This window comes from Brachyistius frenatus, unplaced genomic scaffold (genome assembly GCF_029030835.1).
Source record: "Brachyistius frenatus isolate BFR_SWC_R1_liver_20210118 unplaced genomic scaffold, ASM2903083v1 Contig_42, whole genome shotgun sequence".
Taxonomy (NCBI): domain Eukaryota; kingdom Metazoa; phylum Chordata; class Actinopteri; family Embiotocidae; genus Brachyistius; species Brachyistius frenatus.
The window spans coordinates 1,542,220-1,562,384 of NW_027210641.1; the positions used below are offsets into that span (position 1 = coordinate 1,542,220).

At 42.6% G+C, this 20,165-nt stretch overlaps 1 protein-coding gene across 3 annotated transcripts; it reads left to right on the forward strand.

Annotated features, from left to right (window-relative positions):
- Positions 1-70: 70 nt before the first annotated feature.
- On the forward strand, positions 71-19,549 carry dync1i2a (dynein, cytoplasmic 1, intermediate chain 2a). Of its 3 annotated transcripts, none has more exons than XM_069702564.1 (17): positions 71-147; positions 2,147-2,261; positions 3,796-3,910; positions 5,403-5,490; positions 6,556-6,645; positions 6,992-7,107; positions 11,985-12,071; positions 12,282-12,444; positions 12,537-12,636; positions 13,442-13,567; positions 15,081-15,227; positions 15,312-15,425; positions 15,933-16,066; positions 17,068-17,212; positions 18,324-18,464; positions 18,995-19,120; positions 19,397-19,549. In XM_069702564.1, the coding sequence occupies exons 2-17, from the start codon at positions 2,157-2,159 to the stop codon at positions 19,508-19,510; spliced, it is 1,911 nt and encodes a 636-aa protein (XP_069558665.1). In that variant the 5' UTR covers positions 71-147; positions 2,147-2,156; the 3' UTR covers positions 19,511-19,549. The 3 variants fall into 3 exon arrangements, with proteins under 3 accessions (XP_069558665.1, XP_069558666.1, XP_069558667.1); XM_069702565.1 differs by having other exon boundaries at positions 6,556-6,615; XM_069702566.1 differs by lacking the exon at positions 6,556-6,645.
- Positions 19,550-20,165: the final 616 nt, after the last annotated feature.

The window sequence follows — 20,165 nt, forward strand, 5'->3', positions numbered from 1 at the left end:
AGATGACCGCAAACAGCCACGTCAAAGCGAAATTACGCGGTTTGTGTGTTTGTCTGTTCCCGGCTTCCGTAGTTGGGTTGGCAAGCCCGATTGTTTTGGCTGCGTCGGTGTTGGGCCTTCGGTGTCCGGTTGAAAACCTGCCTTAAGGTTCGTTCACTTCTCATCAGTGTGGTGATACCCGCTGTATCCAGCACCTGTAACATTTATCTCGTGTTTATAGTCTGTAGTTTTTATTTTCTCGGTGTGATAAACAGTTTGAAGCGCGTGACAGTTCCGTTAGCTGCCGTGAGCTAGCTGCTAGCAGCCATTCCAGTCGTTGGGAGCAGGTTGGGTCTTCGGCCGCGTTTTAAATCACCTAAAAAAAACATAAAAACGCGACTTCATTGAATAAATGATATTAACTCGCAGGTGGTGAAAGTATTGACTCGTTTTTATGTTGTGCAACAAAGCTGGGTAAGATAGCTCCGCGGCTAGTAACACAAGGAAGGCTAACGTTAGCAGCAGCATGCTAACGTAGTTTTCATGAAACTAAAATGAAGCATCACGTGACGTGAAAACAAAACGAACGAGGGAGACAGACACGTGACGGATAGATAACGGTACCGAGTACCGAGTTCACCGGGTGGGAACGGCTGGAGCAGCTATAGGGTGGGGCTGTCCGGTAACCGGGTGGGGCTGTCCGGTAACCGGGTGAGGCTGTCCGGTAACCGGGTGGGGCTGTCCGGTAACCGGGTGAGGCTGTCCGGTAACCGGGTGGGGCTGTCCGGTAACCGGGTGGGGCTGTCCGGTAACCGGCGTGTCCGCCACCAAACACCAAAGATACTCAGCTCACCGAGCTGGAATGAAGACGGAACTCACCGTTTAATGCTCCGTTGAACGGTGAGATCTGAGATATCTGAGGTATATCTGAGATATCTGAGATCAGATATCTGAGGTATATCTGAGGTATCTGAGATATATCTGAGGTATCTGAGATATCTGAGATATATCAGATATCTGAGGTATCTGAGATATCTGAGATATATCTGAGGTATCTGAGATATATCTGAGGTATCTGAGGTATATCTGAGGTATCTGAGATATATCAGATATCTGAGGTATATCTGAAGTATCTGAGGTATATCTGAGATATATCTGAAGTATCTGAGGTATATCTGAGATATATCTGAGGTATCTGAGGTATATCTGAAGTATCTGAGGTATATCTGAGATATATCTGAAGTATCTGAGGTATATCTGAGATATATCTGAGGTATCTGAGATATATCTGAAGTATCTGAGGTATCTGAGATATATCTGAAGTATCTGAGGTATATCTGAGATATATCTGAGGTATCTGAGATATATCTGAAGTATCTGAGGTATCTGAGATATATCTGAGGTATCTGAGGTATATCTGAGGTATATCTGAGATATATCAGATATCTGAGGTATATCTGAGGTATCTGAGGTATATCTGAGGTATCTGAGATATCTGAGGTATATCTGAGGTATATCTGAGGTATATCTGAGGTATCTGAGGTATATCTGAGATATCTGAGGTATATCTGAGGTATATCTGAGATATCTGAGGTATCTGAGGTATATCTGAGGTATCTGAGATATCTGAGGTATATCTGAGATATCTGAGGTATCTGAGGTATATCTGAGGTATCTGAGGTATATCTGAGGTATCTGAGATATCTGAGGTATATCTGAGGTATATCTGAGGTATCTGAGGTATATCTGAGGTATATCTGAGGTATCTGAGGTATCTGAGATATCTGAGGTATATCTGAGGTATATCTGAGGTATATCTGAGGTATCTGAGATATCTGAGGTATATCTGAGGTATATCTGAGATATCTGAGGTATATCTGAGATATATCTGAGATATATCTGAGGCATCTGAGGTGGATGCAGTCAGCTGGTCGTCCTCACTGCTGAGAGCATCAGCTGTCTGGAGGTCTGACAGGAGGCGTTATGAACATCCACCACTGGGATCTGCTTGTTTTTGTATTTTCTTTTTAACACACTTCAGTCGAAACCTTCACATAAACTAGTTTTTTATTTTTATTTGTTTTTATCATAGAAATACAAGCTTCTCCAGTTTATTCTTTTATTTGTTGGAAGTGATGGTAACCAGGAATGTGTTGTTTGCGTACAGCTGTGGCATCATGTCTGAGAAGAGTGAGCTGAAAGCGGAGCTGGAAAGGAAGAAGCAGCGCCTGGCACAAATAAGAGAGGAGAAGAAGAGGAAGGAGGAGGAGCGCAAGAAGACGGTACGGTCAACTTTTGAAACTAGTTGCAAAAGATATGATGGTATGATCAAAATAATATGTCACATTATCTTTTGTCCAAGTAGCCCAATATTGCTATAGCAACAGTATTGCAGGGATGACTGTATTTACACAGAGATTATTAATGGATAATCACAGTAATGTGGATATAATGATGAATTGGGTGAAAGCAAATTAAAGCTGAACAGTTTTATAAATTCAGAAAATGATCACTTTACTACGATGCAGCCTCTTTAAACCAGGAAAAGACAACACTTATGTCATATCAGGATATTATGATATCCAAAATCTAAGACGGTATCTAATCTCATATCACGATACAATTAAATATATATAATTTCTCTTCCTTACACTTGGTTTTGTCAGTCCAGATTCCATAACGACTTGGTGGCAGCCGCTCGTTGCTGTCAGAGAGTCGAATGCTAATAGATCCCCAGAAAGTTTTATCTGTTGGTTTTATTGCAAGATAAAATACTCATCATCAAAATACTCAGGAACCTTATATCTTTTGAAAAAAGATGCCAGGTTCCTCTGAGGAAGTTGACATATTTATGTCAGAATAAGCTGCAGTGCATTTAATAATAAGTCTGTCATGGATTTCAGATTGGTGCTGTTTTTGTGGCGACGATATATTTTACATTGATGTCGAATGGTGAAATAAAGTTAGCAAAGGAAAATATTCTTTATTCATTGTTTTTCACAGCTGATTGGCACTAAGTGGAGCGTTCAGTTTGTAATACTTTAAACGCAATGGCTTTTGTCTCAGTTACCATTGTGTTACTTCACTTGGCAACAGATGGTGATTAAACAGACATTTATTTACTCGACAGTCTGAGATTGGTTTTTCACGTATTTTCACGCCCAGTGCTGCAGGTGGTGCATGTCATTAATATTATATTCACTGTATCATTTCCTTCTGAAGATTCTCCCTCTTCCTGCTGTGTTGTTGTTGTTGTTTTTTCCTTTGTTGAGAAAAATGCACAGATGTGTTCGCCCCCTCTATCCTGTTCTTTTCCTCCTCTGCTCTCCCCTCAGGCCAACTGGTCGTGGCAGATCTTTATGATTCTGTCGAAGGTCTCTTCCTGTTAAAAGGGAGCTTTTCCTTCCAGCTATAATGTCCGTGAGGCTTGTTGGGTTTCTCTCTAAATGTTGTCAAGTTTTTATTGTAAAGTGTTTTACTGAAGTGCCTTGAGATGGAGGCACACAAAGTTGTCCTTTGTTCAGAGGTGTCTTCTTTTTCCATCCATCAATTTTCTATTAACTTGCTGGTGTTACTGACGATCAGATTCTTCTCGCTACACTTTTACTTTTCTGTGATAATAGTGGCTTTCTTGCATGAAGTGCAAGTAGTGCAAATAACACAAGTGATTAGTTTGTGAATAGGTCATTTACACGAGAATCTGTCTCTCAGAGCTAGAAAGGGTAAATTCTGCACACATCATTGTCTGAGATGACAGCAATGTAAATCTGGTATCTGGAGATTGCATTAATGTGTGGTGCGTTGCTGCATTTCCAGGCAGACCAACTGAAAGATGCTGCGCTTCACCAGGATGACTCTGACCTGGAGAAAAAAAGACGTGAAACTGAGGCTCTTCTCCAGAGTGTGGGAATAACCTCAGACGTTGCTGCTGGTATGTTTCTTATTACCTGCTGGCGGATTGAACATAGCAGCTACTGCTTTATACGCTTTTGAAATTCTATACCAATGAGAAAAAAGACATCAGGTTTCCTGGACTTAGATTTTAATTTGTCTTTTTTTATGTTGTTGAGAAACAAAATGGTTCGAGTAGCTCATTTCCCGTTATATCTCACATACATTTCAGTGTTTGTATTCAGACAGTTACATTTTTATTAGTGTTTTGATTTGAGTTTGAGGATGTTCATATGTATACTGGGTGAACAGGGTAGGAATCATTGCTCTTATTATTCTGTGTAAGCAGAACATACCAGTAGGATAATGATCTAACACATAGATTCTTATGCCCAAACAGTGGATTGTTATTTACTGGCTTACTGGACCATTTGACCTTAGTTCAGCCGATCATGTGTTTTGATTCGTTAAAGATTAGGATGAAGGCAAATAGCTCAGAAGAAAAGACTCGCAAACAAGCAGGAAATGATGAAGGCTGTGGTAACATCCGGTCAGCCAAATATTAAATAGACTTTTTGTAAAATTGTTATTGTACTGGTCCAATTACTTACTTATTTTCTCTCCTAAATTAGAATTATCATATGTGAAAAAATAAATTCCTTTTTATATTTTTCATCACTTGTTGATGGAAATGACCTAATACTAAAGATGAATATTAGCATTTTAATCTACTAATTTTGTTACAATCCTTTGAGATCACTGTCTTCCTGTGTGTTATACATACACCGTTTTTTTAGAGGCTCCCACCAAGAGATTTGTCACCTAAATTGCCTTAAAGATAAAAACCAAAAGGTGGCAGGAGAAAGGGAAAGAATTTATTCTCAGCACTTTGCTGAGAAGCTTTTATGTAAAAAGTCTCACTTTAAGTAATAATACATTTCACAAAAATGTCTGGCTGTCCTGAGGAGGAAGCGGTTATAACAAATATATATTTGTGAAATAATGATGTTGGACAGTCTACTGCATTTATGTTGAGTCCACCCAGAGGTGATTTTGAGAGCACTGTCACATCGCTAACAGCAGGTGGCAGAAGAGATCCATACAAGAATCTGTATCATAGGTCCCAGTCAAACCCAAAGAGTATATTAAAAAACATCATAGCTGTGTTAATACAATTGTTTTAGTTTCTTGTCTGTTGAACTTATTATTGTTTGAATGTGAATTTAATGAAAGTTAAATTTCAATAATTTTGTAATGAATGCCTCTTTATCAGTATGGCTTGCCTCACTTTAGGTTTATTATTAACAGATTGATTTGTGCATTTTGCTTTCTTTGCTACTGATATCAAGGTTTTATTCACATTACAACATACTCACTAACATCGTATCTACCAGGAAATCTACTTTCAGTACTCGATGGTGTTTTACCAACATCAGAAACATCGACGTACGGATGCATTCGTACTGTACGATTGTGAACAGCTCAGCATCTTTAGATTGTAACAGATGTGTATTTTCTGTGTCTGTCTGCAGTCCCTCCTCCCATGTCTCCAACTGCCAAATCGGCGGGCACGCCTAGTGAGGCTGGTAGCCAGGACTCTGATGGAGCCGTGGGACCCAGGTACACACTCACTCATCACAACATCTTCCAATCACAGTACAGTACTTTACAAGTCTGGAAACAAGGCAAACTTCTCCGCTTGGGAAGAATATAAGACTTGTTCTACCTAAAGCAAAATGTTTTTTGTTTTTTTTCAGAAAGCAATTTGTTGTGCTTTTGAACAGTTCGGCTTATGCTGGAAAGAATACGTTTCCAGTGTCATCGTCACAACATAAATTGCATGTGTTGTACAGAAAATTAGTTGTGAAGCATTTTGAAAACTGCCTCAAGCTTGCTTGTCTTTTTTGCTTTGATATGCTTTGCTGTTGCTTTCAAACTGAAAACAAATGTTATGAATACATGTAAAGCATGACTCTATTAAGAGCAACTGAGCTAAAAGTTTTTACCAAGCTTTACCCTATTATAGTGAATGATGACAAATTTATACCAACTGAGGGCCTGTTTATTTCATTTGTGTGCCGTTGAATTAGAACGATCCTAAATTAACAATAAAACAGCGGGCTGCTGTGACGCCTGGGGGACTTCTTAACCCCTAATTAGAGCCCCTTCCCTGGGCTGAAATTCAAGCTCCCCCAGTGTCCCATCAGGCCCAGTGAGCTGTTCCCCCTACGTGTTGACTCATTTCCCTCACCAGCATGGCCATTTCCTACACACATGGAGGTCATGTTTTCTCCCTGAGGGTTCTGGCTCTCTCCCCCCTCTCTGTCTACACAACACTCAGAGCTTTGGTGTGACACAGTTCGGGCTGTATCATCCCCGCAGGCAGCACATTAGACCCTGTGTCATCCCACTCGGAGGGCCTGTGTGTCCATGCATTTTAAGCAGATACATTCCTCCATCTCTGGGTTTTGCGTAAGCGGATTCAAGCTTAATTTGAAAAGAAAAAAATATTTAGAAAAAAGATCCTATTTCAAGTGTGCTTTTATAATATGCAAATTGTATTAATTTGTGACCTAGGATCCAATCAGCATGTTGTGTGCCATAATGCTAACTTGATTTCCTCTCCTCATTTGTGCTTGCCTGTCTCTCTCACTAATGCCGCCTTGTTGCTGTGACACTAATCAGGACTCTGCATTGGGACTCTGACCCGTCCACTCTTCAACTTCACTCTGATTCTGAGCTGGGGTACTGGACACTCTCTTCTCTCCTTTCCTGGTCATTTTCCCTTCTCTCAATCTATGGCATGATTTGCTTTGTCTGTCAAAATCATTATTCAGTTAATGCAGTCCTGGCAAACAGTGAAGTCGTGCATGCAAAAACGGTCAGACAAAACCTTTTTAATGAATTCACATTGGTAGTTAAACTAATTTAAAGTCTTAGCTATTCCATGAAAGACTAATTTACTTACTTTTGATCAGCACAATATTTCACTTGCAAGGTGGTGAAAACAGTTATAAAATGAGCTGAGAAAGGTCACAACTGTAGGACTGTTTTGTTTGTAACGATTATTACTGTTTTGTTGTGATGTTGTGCAAAGTTTTGAGTTGTTCTGTGCTTTTAGGCGTGGAACTCCAAAACTGGGAATGGCCAAAGTCACACAAGTGGACTTCCCACCACGTGAAACTGTGTCCTACACAAAAGAGACCCAGACACCTGTCCTGACCCAGTCGAAAGAAGGTGACTCACCAATGCTGTACAGTTTAACCTTGAAAAACGCAGACAAAAAAATGTGCAGAGCTGTGCTTGAATATGTGGGTGAACGGAGAGCTTTTACAAAATGTTATTGTCCACAAAAATGTGTTATTTCTTTCGCTGCATGAAGGAGACACTGCTTATAGAGAATTATTTATGACAAGGTTGTAAAGTGGGTTGAATGAGAGCACAAGTGGGAAACCGGAAGTGAACAATAAGTGGAAAAGGTTTGATTTGACCGAGCACTGAGATGAAAGTAAAGAAAAAATGAGGCCCAGGAAACAGAAAAAGCCAGGGCAGAGATTATATTCTGACAAGCTCTGCTCCTCTGAACCTCACAACCAACTCCACTTTGGTATAATTAATGAGCCGGATGAGAAAACCAGTGACAGGAAGGAGAAATGAGATTGGAAAGGAAGATATGAAGCGGCGTGCATACGACTGCTCGCAGCTTCCCGAGCGTGTCGATATGTATGTAATTGCTGCGCTGAAGCTTTCATGTGGTTGGACAAAGAATATTTGGGTTTGCACAAAAATCCACATGTTGAACACATGTTCCATAAAAATGTAATATTTTTGGTCCTGCTGCTTGTTCTTGTTTGATGTTTGTGATGACAGATGGTGAATAATTCGCTTGACTAAAATCCTGATTAGGATTTTTGTTTTGTACCTCCATTTTCAGCTACTGAACGAGTCTGTCTTTTTCTCTCTTTTTTTTTTTCAATTTATTTGCACCAGCTAACACATATTTTAAAGCATCCTTGAAAGCCTGCTTAGGATTTTAAACAGCGTGCTGATTGGTGGTTGTTGTCTGATCAGGTGATGTGTAGAAAATCCTGGGGTGACGTGCGGCGCGAGTTGGATAAAATTGTGTGATTTTGTGGAAAACTACAAGCAGAACTAGTGAAGGATGAAGAGCATCCTCATGGCGCTTTGCTCTGGACTCTACTGGGCATTGTAAAAGTGTGTTAAACAACGATGCTTTCTGCCAGCTGTTCAACACGGGGCCCCCTTCCCCTCTCCGCCACTATGTAATCATTTCATCAACTCCCTCGCTTCCCTGTCTTCTCCCTTCACCGAACAGGCACATAACAAAACACACTCAGTGACATTGTGCATTTTCACACCATCACTTCTGGCACTCGATGAGACGGCATCCCCTTCCCAGCTTGCTCCCCTCGGCGCATTTTTGATGTGTGGGGTGGCGTCAGGCCTCGTTTCTGATTGAGCGATTTATCATGTTGTCAAAAGGAGGCAACGGCGCAGCACTCTCAAGGTCAGCAGGCGGTGGCATCAGAGGGAGCGGCTGCCGTGCCCCGGCTACTGCAGACTCAGGGTTCCCACAGTGGTGGCACCGACATCTCGGAAACAGCCGGAAAAGATGTACGATTTTAACATCACCTGCCTTATGACGCCACGAAAATCCTCTGAACGATCAAGGAGAGGCATTTCTTACATTTTTACATCATTAGTTGGTAATGGGGACAGTATTGTTTAAAAACAATTATTAATACTTTCAAATACATGCAAGTGCCTTCATATAGTTGTTGCTGTGGTTTGGTGAACATCTGATCTTCTGTCACCAAATCACTTCCACACTCCTCCACTGGGCAACCGCTGTCAACCATGGTTGTTGTTGCTGGACGTAAGTTACGCACATAATGTACGTCACACCATAGCTCTGCGTAAACAGTCCTGCTAAAGCGTAATATCACGATAGGGAATTTTATTTATCATTAAAGATTATAACAATATAATTGTAAATGACACAATATGACCCTGTCCTAATCCTCAGTCACAGCTCGATATTTAAATGCCTCCATCATAAGTTATCCACGACTGTAACTATGAAACTACAGACACAGACAGCACTGTGCAAACATTTTAGTGGCATTAGATGTTTAGATTCTCATCTACTGTGCAGCATCATCAGGGAGACATCTGATTGGTCCCAATCTCATTCTGCAGAATGACAACAACCCCAGACATGCATCAAGAACTGCTGTATCCTCCATCATATGAAGAGCATGGAGCAAACAGCCCTGATCTAAACCTCATTGAGTCAGTCTAGGATTACATGAAGAGACCGAAGATACTTAAACGGACTAAATCCACGGAAGAACTGTGGCAAGTTCTCAAAGATGCTTGGAACAAATTACCTGCCAAGTACCTTGAAAAAATGTTCAAGATCATTGGGAGTGTTTTAAAATCAAAGGGTGCAGATATTGATTTGATTTAGGTTAGTTCACTGATGGATTAAAAACTCGCCACAGCGTTCTTTTTAAAGCATCATCACCTTCGCTTTAAGCACCTAAAACTTCACTGTAATTCAGTTTTCCATCCGTTCATTGATTTAATCCAAACAGACTGGTGACTGCAACGCTACAGTATTCCCAGGCTGTAGTAGTAGGTAACAGGCAGCATCAGTATGCACTCCTCAACAAGAGGCTGTAATTATGGAGTAAGATATTGTTGGAGTTTGGGGGGGCTGGAGGGGTGGTGGGTCTAGTATAGCGTTTCAAAAAGCCTCGTCAGAAGTACAAGTATGTCGAGCCGCGTAGTAAATCTAATATTTAATTGAATGTGATTGTTTTAATCACTCTGAATACAGAGGCAGGTCAAAACTTTTAATCACAAAAGCTCTTAATGGCCTTCTTGTTTCAAGTGCCACTTGTAATTGTAGTCAGCTTTTATGCACTTGATGATTAGTACTGTTAAATATCTGTTGCATCCCTCTGTCATACCGTAGCTAATCATTTCCAACAGAAAATTCTGTTTATTCTTTTTTTTCTCAGAGTATAGATTCTGACTTTGCACCTTTATGATCTACTTTTTTTTCTTAATCTCCTATAAGAAGATTTTTCAGTTTTCCTCCACGACTACACAAAACTGCAAACAATTTTTCATTTTGTCTGCTGGTGTCAGAAGTGCTCTATTCCAGGAAACAAAAAAACTGCACATCGTGTGTGTATTGGTAGATATTTGTTGACTGTGGTTTCATTATTGTTCTTTATATGGCAGAGAAAACACTTTTGTACTTGGCTGAAATCGGACCCTTGTTCTGTCTGGACATGTAGAAAGTGGAAGACACCTGCAACAGAGAGCAAAGGTCACTCAGTTTTATAGTTCATCACTGGCCACATGCCATGTTTGCATTAACATATTGTGCACTGACCAAGACTCGTGATTACTCTCCCCTCCCCCTCCTGTCCGCTCCCCCCCATACCCCCCCAAAAAGCTTTTATTTCTTAAGTGGTACAAAAGCCATAATTGGGCCGGCTTTGAGAGGAGGTGTCAGTGTATGGGACGTCGGTGATCCGGGTGAATTCTGTTAAATGCAACCCACCCACCCTTGCTATCGCCCCCCTTCACATCTCCAGCGGGGTCACCAGGATCACTAGCTTTTCTCCAAATGGCCATTTTGGCTGGCAGGTGCATTATACCCTTTATTTTCAGATTGTCTATCCGCTCCTAATGCCTGGCAGGTTGATTGCTCTGGCTGCCTCACTAGGGAAAGGGCTGACGAGCACGGCCGGGACTAGCTGAAAGACAGTGATTACTGTTTTCCTTTAAGCCTGATTGAGGCCCTTGAAAGGAAAGATTTTAACCTTCTCCTGTTGGTTGCAGAGTATGGCTGCACATTGAAATGGCTTGTGTCATCAACCCAGTTCTGTAAACTCATCAGTGCACCCAATAACCTTCGTCCCCAAACCTCCGTCTCAGAAAGGGGATAAATCACTTTATGGACAAAGTGACAGATGACATTATCATTTAGATTATCTCGGTAGGAAGAGAATTCTGGCATTCGGTGCTGTCATCTTAGATTAACTGTAGGACTCATACCAAGATAAACGCCTGTAGGAACCAGCTGAGTATTTCCCCTTTTCCCGTGAATCTGTTTTGTTCTGCTTTTGCTCTTATTTTTTACATTGAAAGCACCGGCTATATACGGTCTCTAGGAGATGTGTTTTGAAAAAGTGTGTTCTTCTTCTTAGAGGTAGAGCCGGTGTGCAGTTTGCCAGCTGGTGTGGCCTGTATTTTGTTGTACATTCTCCGAGGTTGAATAGGAGTTGCAAGACCTCCTGCTAGGACGGTAATTGCACAGGCTTGCCGTTCAGGGAGAAGCTTGTCTCGGGCCAGCCAGGCGTAAAACCTCTGTGCCATCCCCATGCCACCTCTGAAGAGCACAAGACAATCGCAGCATCTCCATCTGCTTTTGCACCATGCCGTCATCTGGCCGGTCCAATGTGACGGGTCGGGCAGCTGCTCCTCACCCGCTGCCCCGCGGCCCCGCGGCCCCGTGGCCCCGTGGTTCAGAGGGGGCAACCTGCTACTGGGACACAGAGGAAACTGCTACACTGACAGCTCAGCTCTCTATTGAATGGCTAGAGTCTCATTAACAGTTGGGGAAGACAGGGGTCCCTATGACAACAAGACACCCGCTGCGCTGTGTCCCTTTTAATACAAGTGACAAACTTCCCTGCTTTAGAGGAGCGGGCTCTTTTTGAAAGGCGACATTGTGCGAACAAACCAAACAAACGCGAAGCAGAGACACAAAATCAGTCTATAGTTGCTCCCATAATCACAGAGAGAAACTTTTATTGAAAGAAGAAAATAATGAAGGTGGAAAATGTAGTGACTAAAAGGTATTAAACGCCTGTATGGAAGCATTATCTTTCCTTTTGTAAAAGTCGTTACTTCAGATTTCATTTTTTTTCCCTGTTTACATTTGGAATTCAGACAAGTCATGAAGAAAGCCATTTACAATTTCTTACGCAGGAATATCTTTATTCACAGATATGGTTTCTACAGACCAGCGCAGTGTATTTTCTGTTTAATAGAGTTCGCTTTTTGATCCACAGAAGAAGAAGAGGAAGAAGAAATTACTCCACCGCAACCAGTAGTTGAGACTCAAACCGAGAAACTGGACCAGAACGAGGAGGAGGAAGGTACATTACTAACAGGGATGATAATTGAGATACTCTTCTGAAATTGAGCCACTTAAGTTCTTCTAGAAATTTGTACAATTAAATATCCCGTATAATAGTTGTTACAGAGTACAAAGAGGTTTCTATCCCTGTAAAAGAGGGCATATCATAATGGCCATGAGCTGGAGGGATCTTCACTACCATGCAGTGTGTTTGTGTTTCTCCATAAAGCACCCCCCCACGAGCTGACTGAGGAGGAAAAACTCCAGATCCTGCACTCTGAGGAGTTTGTGAATTTTTTCGACCACAGCACTCGCATTATTGAGCGAGCTCTGTCCGAGCATGTGGACCTCTTCTTTGACTACAGTGGTCGCGACCTGGAGGAGAAGGAGGGGTAATAATTGGACAGATAGTGTTTTTAAAACTTGTAATTGGCTTTTGAAGAAGTGCTTTTTATTGATTTGTGTTTTGTTTTTTTTCCCCCAGTGAAATTCAGGCTGGAGCAAAGCTCTCACTTAACAGGCAGTTCATGGATGAGCGCTGGTCCAAACACCGTGTTGTCACCTGCATGGACTGGTCACCGCAGGTCATTGCAACGCTGTCATTATGAAACCAACATTTTAACACATCTCTCGGAGCATTAAGAATTCACTTGTTAATCCTAAACCCTGAATGGAAGTAATATGAGCATAATTGTTTCTAATTGTCTGTTGAAACAACTTAAATTTCAACAGCCCATAATGCTTTATGATTACATCGCTTGAGTTTGACAGTATTTACTCTGAGCCAAAACTCCCTCAGGAAAAGTAAGTTATGTCCCATACAAATTGTCACTTAGTTGGAGGCCGTAATGATTTGTTTCCTCTGGTGTCTGAGGTTATTTAATGCATAATTCTGCAATGACTTGTGACAGTGATTGAACACCAACTCTTTGTTCACTGTATTTTGCTGCCTAGAGCAATAGCCACACACTTGTGATTTCAAATTATGTATTTAAAAAGTTTAAATCTGAGATTCGGGTATTGGCTGCAGTGGAGGTTAATGGTTTGTTTACATCTGGATAATGTTTCTGTAGTCTTTGTTCTTAACATAAACTTGGGTGTGTTTGTATTTTAAGAGATCCTCGTTGAGCTGCTAAGTATACTAATGTGTTCGTCTGAGCCCCTGCAGAACTGTAGAGTTTAGTTAAAGTTATAAAAAGGTAATTTAGCAGTTCTTAGGGGGGTAGGGCGACTTCAACGAGCCATAAATCTGGGAGGAAAGGGTTACTCATTCTTGAAGGCATTCGGCAGCACCACACAGGGCAGGCTTTTCCACATGGAGCCGAGCCTGGGGGGCATGTCTGCCTCCCCCTGACATTCATTCTGGCTGATTTTTTTTTCTGCCACCAGTATCCTGAACTCCTGGTTGCCTCATACAACAACAATGAGGATGCTCCTCACGAGCCAGACGGCGTGGCTTTGGTGTGGAACATGAAGTACAAGAAAGCCACGCCGGAGTACGTCTTCCACTGCCAGGTACCAAACGCAACGTCTCTTTGCTCTTCAACTCCCTCTTTCCCTCTTTCACACACACGGATGGCTTCTGCCACGACAAGCGGGGAACACCAGAAACCATCCCGTTTGCTCACCCTCTTTCCAGCCCCCCCCCATGTTGTGAGTTCACTGTGCTGGCATCCACCTCCACCACATCTATCCACAAACACATGTTGGTGAGGCGCCAGAGACGACCTGTGGTGCAGGAGCTGAATGGAATCCGAGCACTGCAGCAGGATTTAGTGTGTGGGGCCGAACTGGTTATCATGTGCATCTAAACAAGGGCCCAGTGTTCAGACAAGCTAGCTGGGAGAGCAGTTGAGCTCCTCCGCTCTGCCCAGCCCTATTACAATGCTTGCCCTGAGGCTCCTTCAGCAAGACAAGTTGAGTAGAACCACATGTCGTTGCCTCCAGAGCGGATGTAGTTGCAGCCGTGTTGCTCAGATGAATAAAACTGAACAGAAGTGTTAATGCAGTTTTCTTTGTGCCTCCAAGTTGAGTCAAAAATAGATCTTCCTCATTCATGTGGCACAATTTTGTTCAGTAAAGTGTTAGGTGAAGCAGTGAGTGCAGCTACGCCGCATACGTCATAATTCAAGAATATATACAAATCCTTTTGGCCAGCGACGAGGTTCGTTTTTGTTACAGAACCGAGGCTCACGATATGAACGATGTGTTTTGGAAAAGACAGGACGTGTAAGGACAGGGCTTTAATTTCAGGTGTTGCCAATATAAAACTGCAGTATATCGCAGCCATTTAGCCCCACAGATTTGACGGTGGTTAACTACATAGATATATTAAGTATTTATCTGTTCTTACATGTAGATTTTACATTATTATTATTATTGAGTGTCCGTCTTCAAGATAGACATCTTTAATATAGGACTGTTTTCACAAAAATAGACTTTATCTATAACAAACTATCAGGTCAGATATGTGATTTGTCTCTGACTTGGTAAATTAGGACACATTTTCTGTATATTTCCAACAGGTTACTACGGTTTTTAGAAACCCCTTTGTCATCAAATCACCAACTATGAGCCATATTTTCCTCTTCTTCTTTTTTTTGAGTGTTTTGGTGCCATTAGTCAACAGGTGTCACTGTTTGTTACCTTGGCAACACTGGTCAGTCAGTGTCACTGATTTTTACCATGGAAGCGGAGATCAGCAGGTGTCCTTCAGTGTTACCATGGAAACAGTGGTCAGCGAATGTGTCACGGATTGTTACCATGGAAACACTGCTCATCTGGTGTCACAGATTGGAAACATCTGATCCGAGTTAGTTTTGGGTTGAGTGGTTAACTGCGAAGACGTGACGAGTTTATTCCTATGAAACCGACCGGCTGGACTAACGCCACTAAACATCGTCATGAAGCCGACCTCACGACATTACGTGTAACATGATTAAAGAGTACAGCTGACCCACTGTGAACGTGTACTTTTATTTGTTTTATTGCGTGTCCTTTCTTACATTTCTTCCTTTTGTTCTGACAGTCTGCTGTTATGTCGGCAGCATTTGCCAAGTTCCACCCGAACGTGGTGGTGGGGGGAACATATTCAGGGCAGATCGTACTGTGGGACAACAGGAGCAACAAGAGGACTCCCGTGCAGAGGACTCCCCTGTCAGCAGCAGCACATACGGTACAGTACACATCAGACAATGCGGGCTTACGCTTCATTTAAATTCAGCAGAAGATTAAACTTTCATCTTCATTGTCTTTGCAGCATCCAGTATATTGTGTGAATGTGGTCGGCACCCAGAACGCCCACAACCTCATTAGCATCTCCACTGATGGCAAGATATGCTCCTGGAGTTTGGACATGCTCTCTCAGCCGCAGGTAACATACATATATATATATATATATACAGTAATATATACAGAGCAATATTTCTGAATTACTTCTAAAGTACTACCCATGAATTAATATTAACACTTTATATTTTAAAGAGGGGAGCTTATTCATTAAATTTTGTCTTCCTGTCTTTTCACTTTCACGTTGCACACACTTCCTGTCCCTCACATTCATGCTAAATGTCAGACATTTTGGCTGGACTCCTTTGTTTTTGCATTCCAGTTTGGTATTTCCTGACTTTACCCATAGTTTTTTTTCTACAGCTCATTTCTCATTTTGAAGGAAATTATTTTTGCTAGCTGTGTCATTTCATCTGTGCTGCCAAGACCTCAATGTCAAACTCAGATTTTTTATAAAGTGCTAGTTGAATTTAGATTATGCATTAATAAACTGTCAAGTGATTTTTATAGGTTGTGCTTGGCAGAGTGTGTGTTAACATAAAGCCTGAGCAGGGAGCTTGTTAAGGATGTTGTTCCATGTTCCCCTCCACAGGACAGCATGGAGCTGGTGTTCAAGCAGTCCAAAGCTGTAGCTGTCACCTCCATGTCTTTCCCTCTCGGAGATGTCAACAATTTCGTGGTGGGCAGCGAGGACGGCTCCGTCTACATGTCGTGTCGTCATGGAAGGTGCGTCCATAAGCAACCGCAGTCCCCCGCGTCCCCCCCCGAACACCGGCAGGAAACTGAGGCGACTTGTTCGGCCCACCTAAGACCAAGAGTCAAATAAATATAACTCGCTCACTTCCCAGTGCAACGCAAATCCAACACTTGAGCTCTTGCTGTTTGAGGTTTCACTCCTGCCCAGTTATCCTGTTTTTCTTTTCCGCTTGTCAGTTGTGTTTGTAAAGGTCGTTCAACATAAACAGGGCACACATGCAGGGGAAACAAATCATTCTTTCCCTGTTCTTTTTTTTAATATTTTTCTCAGTGAGGGAGTTTGTTTACAGTCGGTCGTCCCAGGGAGAATTAAAACGGCAGTTCATCCCACGATGTTCTCATTTTAGAGCATGGGGCTGCTCTCGTGCTGGATGGTCCTCAGCAGAGAAATGTGGCTTAAATCAGAGCTGCCAGCGAGCAGGGCATCAGCCTCATCCTAAATGTCCTTTAGTAAGCTCAGAGACCGCAGAGACAGGATAGCTGTTCGGGTTTGCGCAGCAGAATCACCTCTAATTGGGGGAATAATTTTCCACCTCATTTAAAATGGTATGATACTCTCATCGCAGTTAATAATGCATAAGCATCACTCACGCTGAGTATTTACCTCTACGTTAATTATCAGAGCCTCAGTTGGATAACAGCTCTGCAACATGTGGTTGAAGGGATGCAGGCACTTTTGCCACCCTGCTGGTAATTACATGATATAAGTAAATGATTACTGTGAACACGTCCAGCGGAGGTCCGTCTGTGCCTGTTGCTTCCTTTCATGCCTAAGTGGATCTGAACGGCAGCGCTAACCTTCACGTTTCTGTTGTTGGTTTCTGCAGTGCGCTAAAATGCGTCTTGAAACTTTCCAACTGAAGATCGTTACTCCACATCTGCTGCTTTTACAAATTTAATTTGTCCTGCTCAATTTGATGTGTCACTATGTTTTCACTTACTCCCATATTCTTCACCTGTGTGCTCCACAGCAAAGCGGGCATTAGTGAGATGTTTGAGGGCCACCACGGCCCCATCACAGGGATCCACTGCCACACAGCTGCGGGGCCGCTGGACTTCTCCCACCTGTTTGTTACCTCTTCCTTCGACTGGACCGTCAAGCTGTGGAGCACCAAGGTAACCGATGAGCTCTACGATGCGTTTTACAGCTCAGAAAACCTCTGGGACTCAATTTATTTGGTTGAAAAAGAGTCATCTGTGTTCTGGGAAGTTTCCTCCCGCTGTGTGTTTTGTGTCTCTGAGGCCCCGTAAAGGTCAGTTGTTTGGCTGCCAATAAGAGGGCGTGTCCGAGCGCACATCTCTGCAGGACTTGCATTCACGCTAGATTTATTTACACTGAAATAAACTAAATACAATTTGTAAACAGTTTTTATTGAAAGCTTACAGGTGCTGAGAGACTACCAGCTGCAGTTTAGCAGCAAACTGATTATATAATCAATTTATGTTTTACATGTTAAAGTGGTATTTTTTGTCTCGACGTTGGGGAGGCGGCGCCCCGTATTAACAAACCGCCACTGACCGGTCACTGATTGGTCCACTGGTCACTGATCGGTCCACTGGTCACTGATCGGTCTACTGGTCACTGATTGGTCTACTGGTCACTGATCGGTCCACCGGTCACTGATCGGTCTACTGGTCACTGATCGGTCCACTGGTCACTGATCGGTCCACTGGTCACTGATCGGTCTACCGGTCACTGATCGGTCCACCGGTCACTGATCGGTCTACCGGTCACTGATCGGTCCACTGGTCACTGATTGGTCCACTGGTCACTGATCGGTCCGTTAATTCAAACAGGGCTGTGGAGCCAGACTAATACTACATGGTAATATCTTTTGAATAAATAGATACATACACTCGGTTGCCAATTCATTAGGAACACCTGTCTGAAACGAATGCAGTTTAATTGAGTCCAGTCCTTCATGAAGCTTGTTCCGTTTTTGTTGGAAGTTTCAGAGGTGTTGATTAAATTTCGCGGTCGTCTTGGAGGCTGCAGTTTGCGGTGCTGTGGATTTGTATTACATTATGCTGACTTAATTTTTTCATCCAATTTATGAGTGGTGGTTGGCTCAAAAACAGAAACACCTCTCTGTATAAACTAACAGTTCAGCAGCACTGTGAATGTCACTGAGTTAGACGTGTAGATGGAGACCTAAACAGCAACAACTGAAAATTGTATTAAATGAGGTGATTCAAATTGTGTTTTTCTTCCTTTTCCCTCCTGCAGAACAATAAGCCGCTGTACTCATTTGAAGATAACTCTGATTACGTCTATGATGTCATGTGGTCTCCAACTCACCCGGCTCTGTTTGCTTGTGTGGACGGAGTGGGTCATCTGGACCTGTGGAACCTCAACAACGACACCGAGGTAGAACATTCCCACTGAAGGCACTCGCAGATTTTACTATTTAATATTCCATTTTAAAGGTCCTTTATTTGCATTTCTGTTTTGATTAGAAAGCAGCTCTAGCTTCGATATAAATACTGTGAATCATCAGTCCACGCAGAAATGCACACTGTATTCAACAACTGTGCTGTTTGCACTTCTGTAAGTTTGTGACATCACAGCCTGTTCTTGGTGGAGCTCCAGAAAGAGGCTTAAGAGAGATGTTATACTATAATTAGATGGTTTTTGGCATTTATATTCCAAAAATGATCTTCTTATAGAAATCCTTAGATCCATTATCTAGAGCCACTTTTATCCTGAACAGGGTCACGGGGGAGCCGGAGCCTCTCCCAGCTGACTTTAGGGATAAGGCGCGGTTCACCGTGGACAGGTGGCCAGTCCATCACAGAGACAGACGAAGAGAACATGCAAACTCCAGACGACATGTTGAGCCAGTAAAGGTTGCAGAGCGTGTTGGTGCTCCTGTGATTGTGATTCCACTGCTGTTGTAGGTTCCCACTGCCAGCGTCACCGTGGAGGGTAATCCAGCCCTCAACAGGGTCCGATGGGCCAACTCTGGCAGAGACATCGCTGTGGGAGACTCTGATGGACGAGTTCTTGTGTATGACGTTGGAGAGGTGAGTCGTCGTGACGTGACTTTTTTTTTTTTTTTAACTTTTTATTATTATATAATCATAATAACAATAATCACTCCTTTTGTTTGTTCAGCCTCACAGAAGCTATAATATGTACTTTACTCATGAGCGAATAATTGTACAGCACGTTCGGTTCTTTGGGAGCGTGTGAAGGATATAACTAAAACCCTTGTGTGGTTTTGGTTTTAGTCTGTTATTTAGCCTTTGTCAACAGGCCTCTGCTGTGCCCCCCTCCACCCCCCCCTCCCTCCCCCACAGCAAATCGCCGTTCCACGAAACGACGAGTGGACCCGGTTTGTTCGCACGCTGGCAGAGATCAACGAGAACAGGGACGATGCGGAGGAGCTGGCGGCTCAGCGTCTGGCTGCATGAGCTCATCTCCATGGACGCCATGTTAAAGGGACCAGTGATGTGCTTTGACAGAAGGAAAAGATGTGATGACAACATGACTGAGGGAAAAAGAAACAGGTTTTTATCTGAAAGAGGTATGGACGTGGTTTGATTTCCTCTTACTTCGACAACTTCCTTCTCGGTTAGCCGGACCGCCGTCAGTCTTCCTCAGAGTAACACGAGCGACGGGGCTATCAACCTCAGACACTAACATTAAGCCATAATCACAAAAACACTCGTTCTTTCTTCAACCGGATGCCTTAAAGTTTAGTTTTAATCTTGATTGTAAAATCCGTCTTCACATCATGTTAACGACAGCCTTAATTTTGAGTTCAATCTTTCAAGCCAAATAGGTGCTCCACTCCACACATTAATGAAAACCAGTCAGAGCTGTTCTCCATTTCCACCAAAGGTCTAGTGAAGCAATCACGTCTGTAAACATCCAGGGATGTACCGAGTCGGAGGTGTAGCCCGTGTTGTCATCTCTGGTCCTTCAGACTTGATAACGTAAACATTCTTTTCTACTGTACGAGTTTCCACTTAATCAGCGCAGCTCAAGTTGGATCTGAGATCGTTGAAGAGGACGATGATGTATGCTGTAACTGCTCAGTGATTTCTTAATCTGTCTTGTATATTG

Bases quoted from the DNA above. Each gene is read 5' to 3' on its own strand.
- dync1i2a (XM_069702564.1), top strand. From the start codon at position 2,157: ATGTCTGAGAAGAGTGAGCTGAAAGCGGAGCTGGAAAGGAAGAAGCAG. The intron at 12,445-12,536 runs GTAATAATTGGA...TTTTTCCCCCAG, and splicing joins GACCTGGAGGAGAAGGAGGG to TGAAATTCAGGCTGGAGCAA. The intron at 15,426-15,932 runs GTAACATACATA...TCCCCTCCACAG, and splicing joins ACATGCTCTCTCAGCCGCAG to GACAGCATGGAGCTGGTGTT.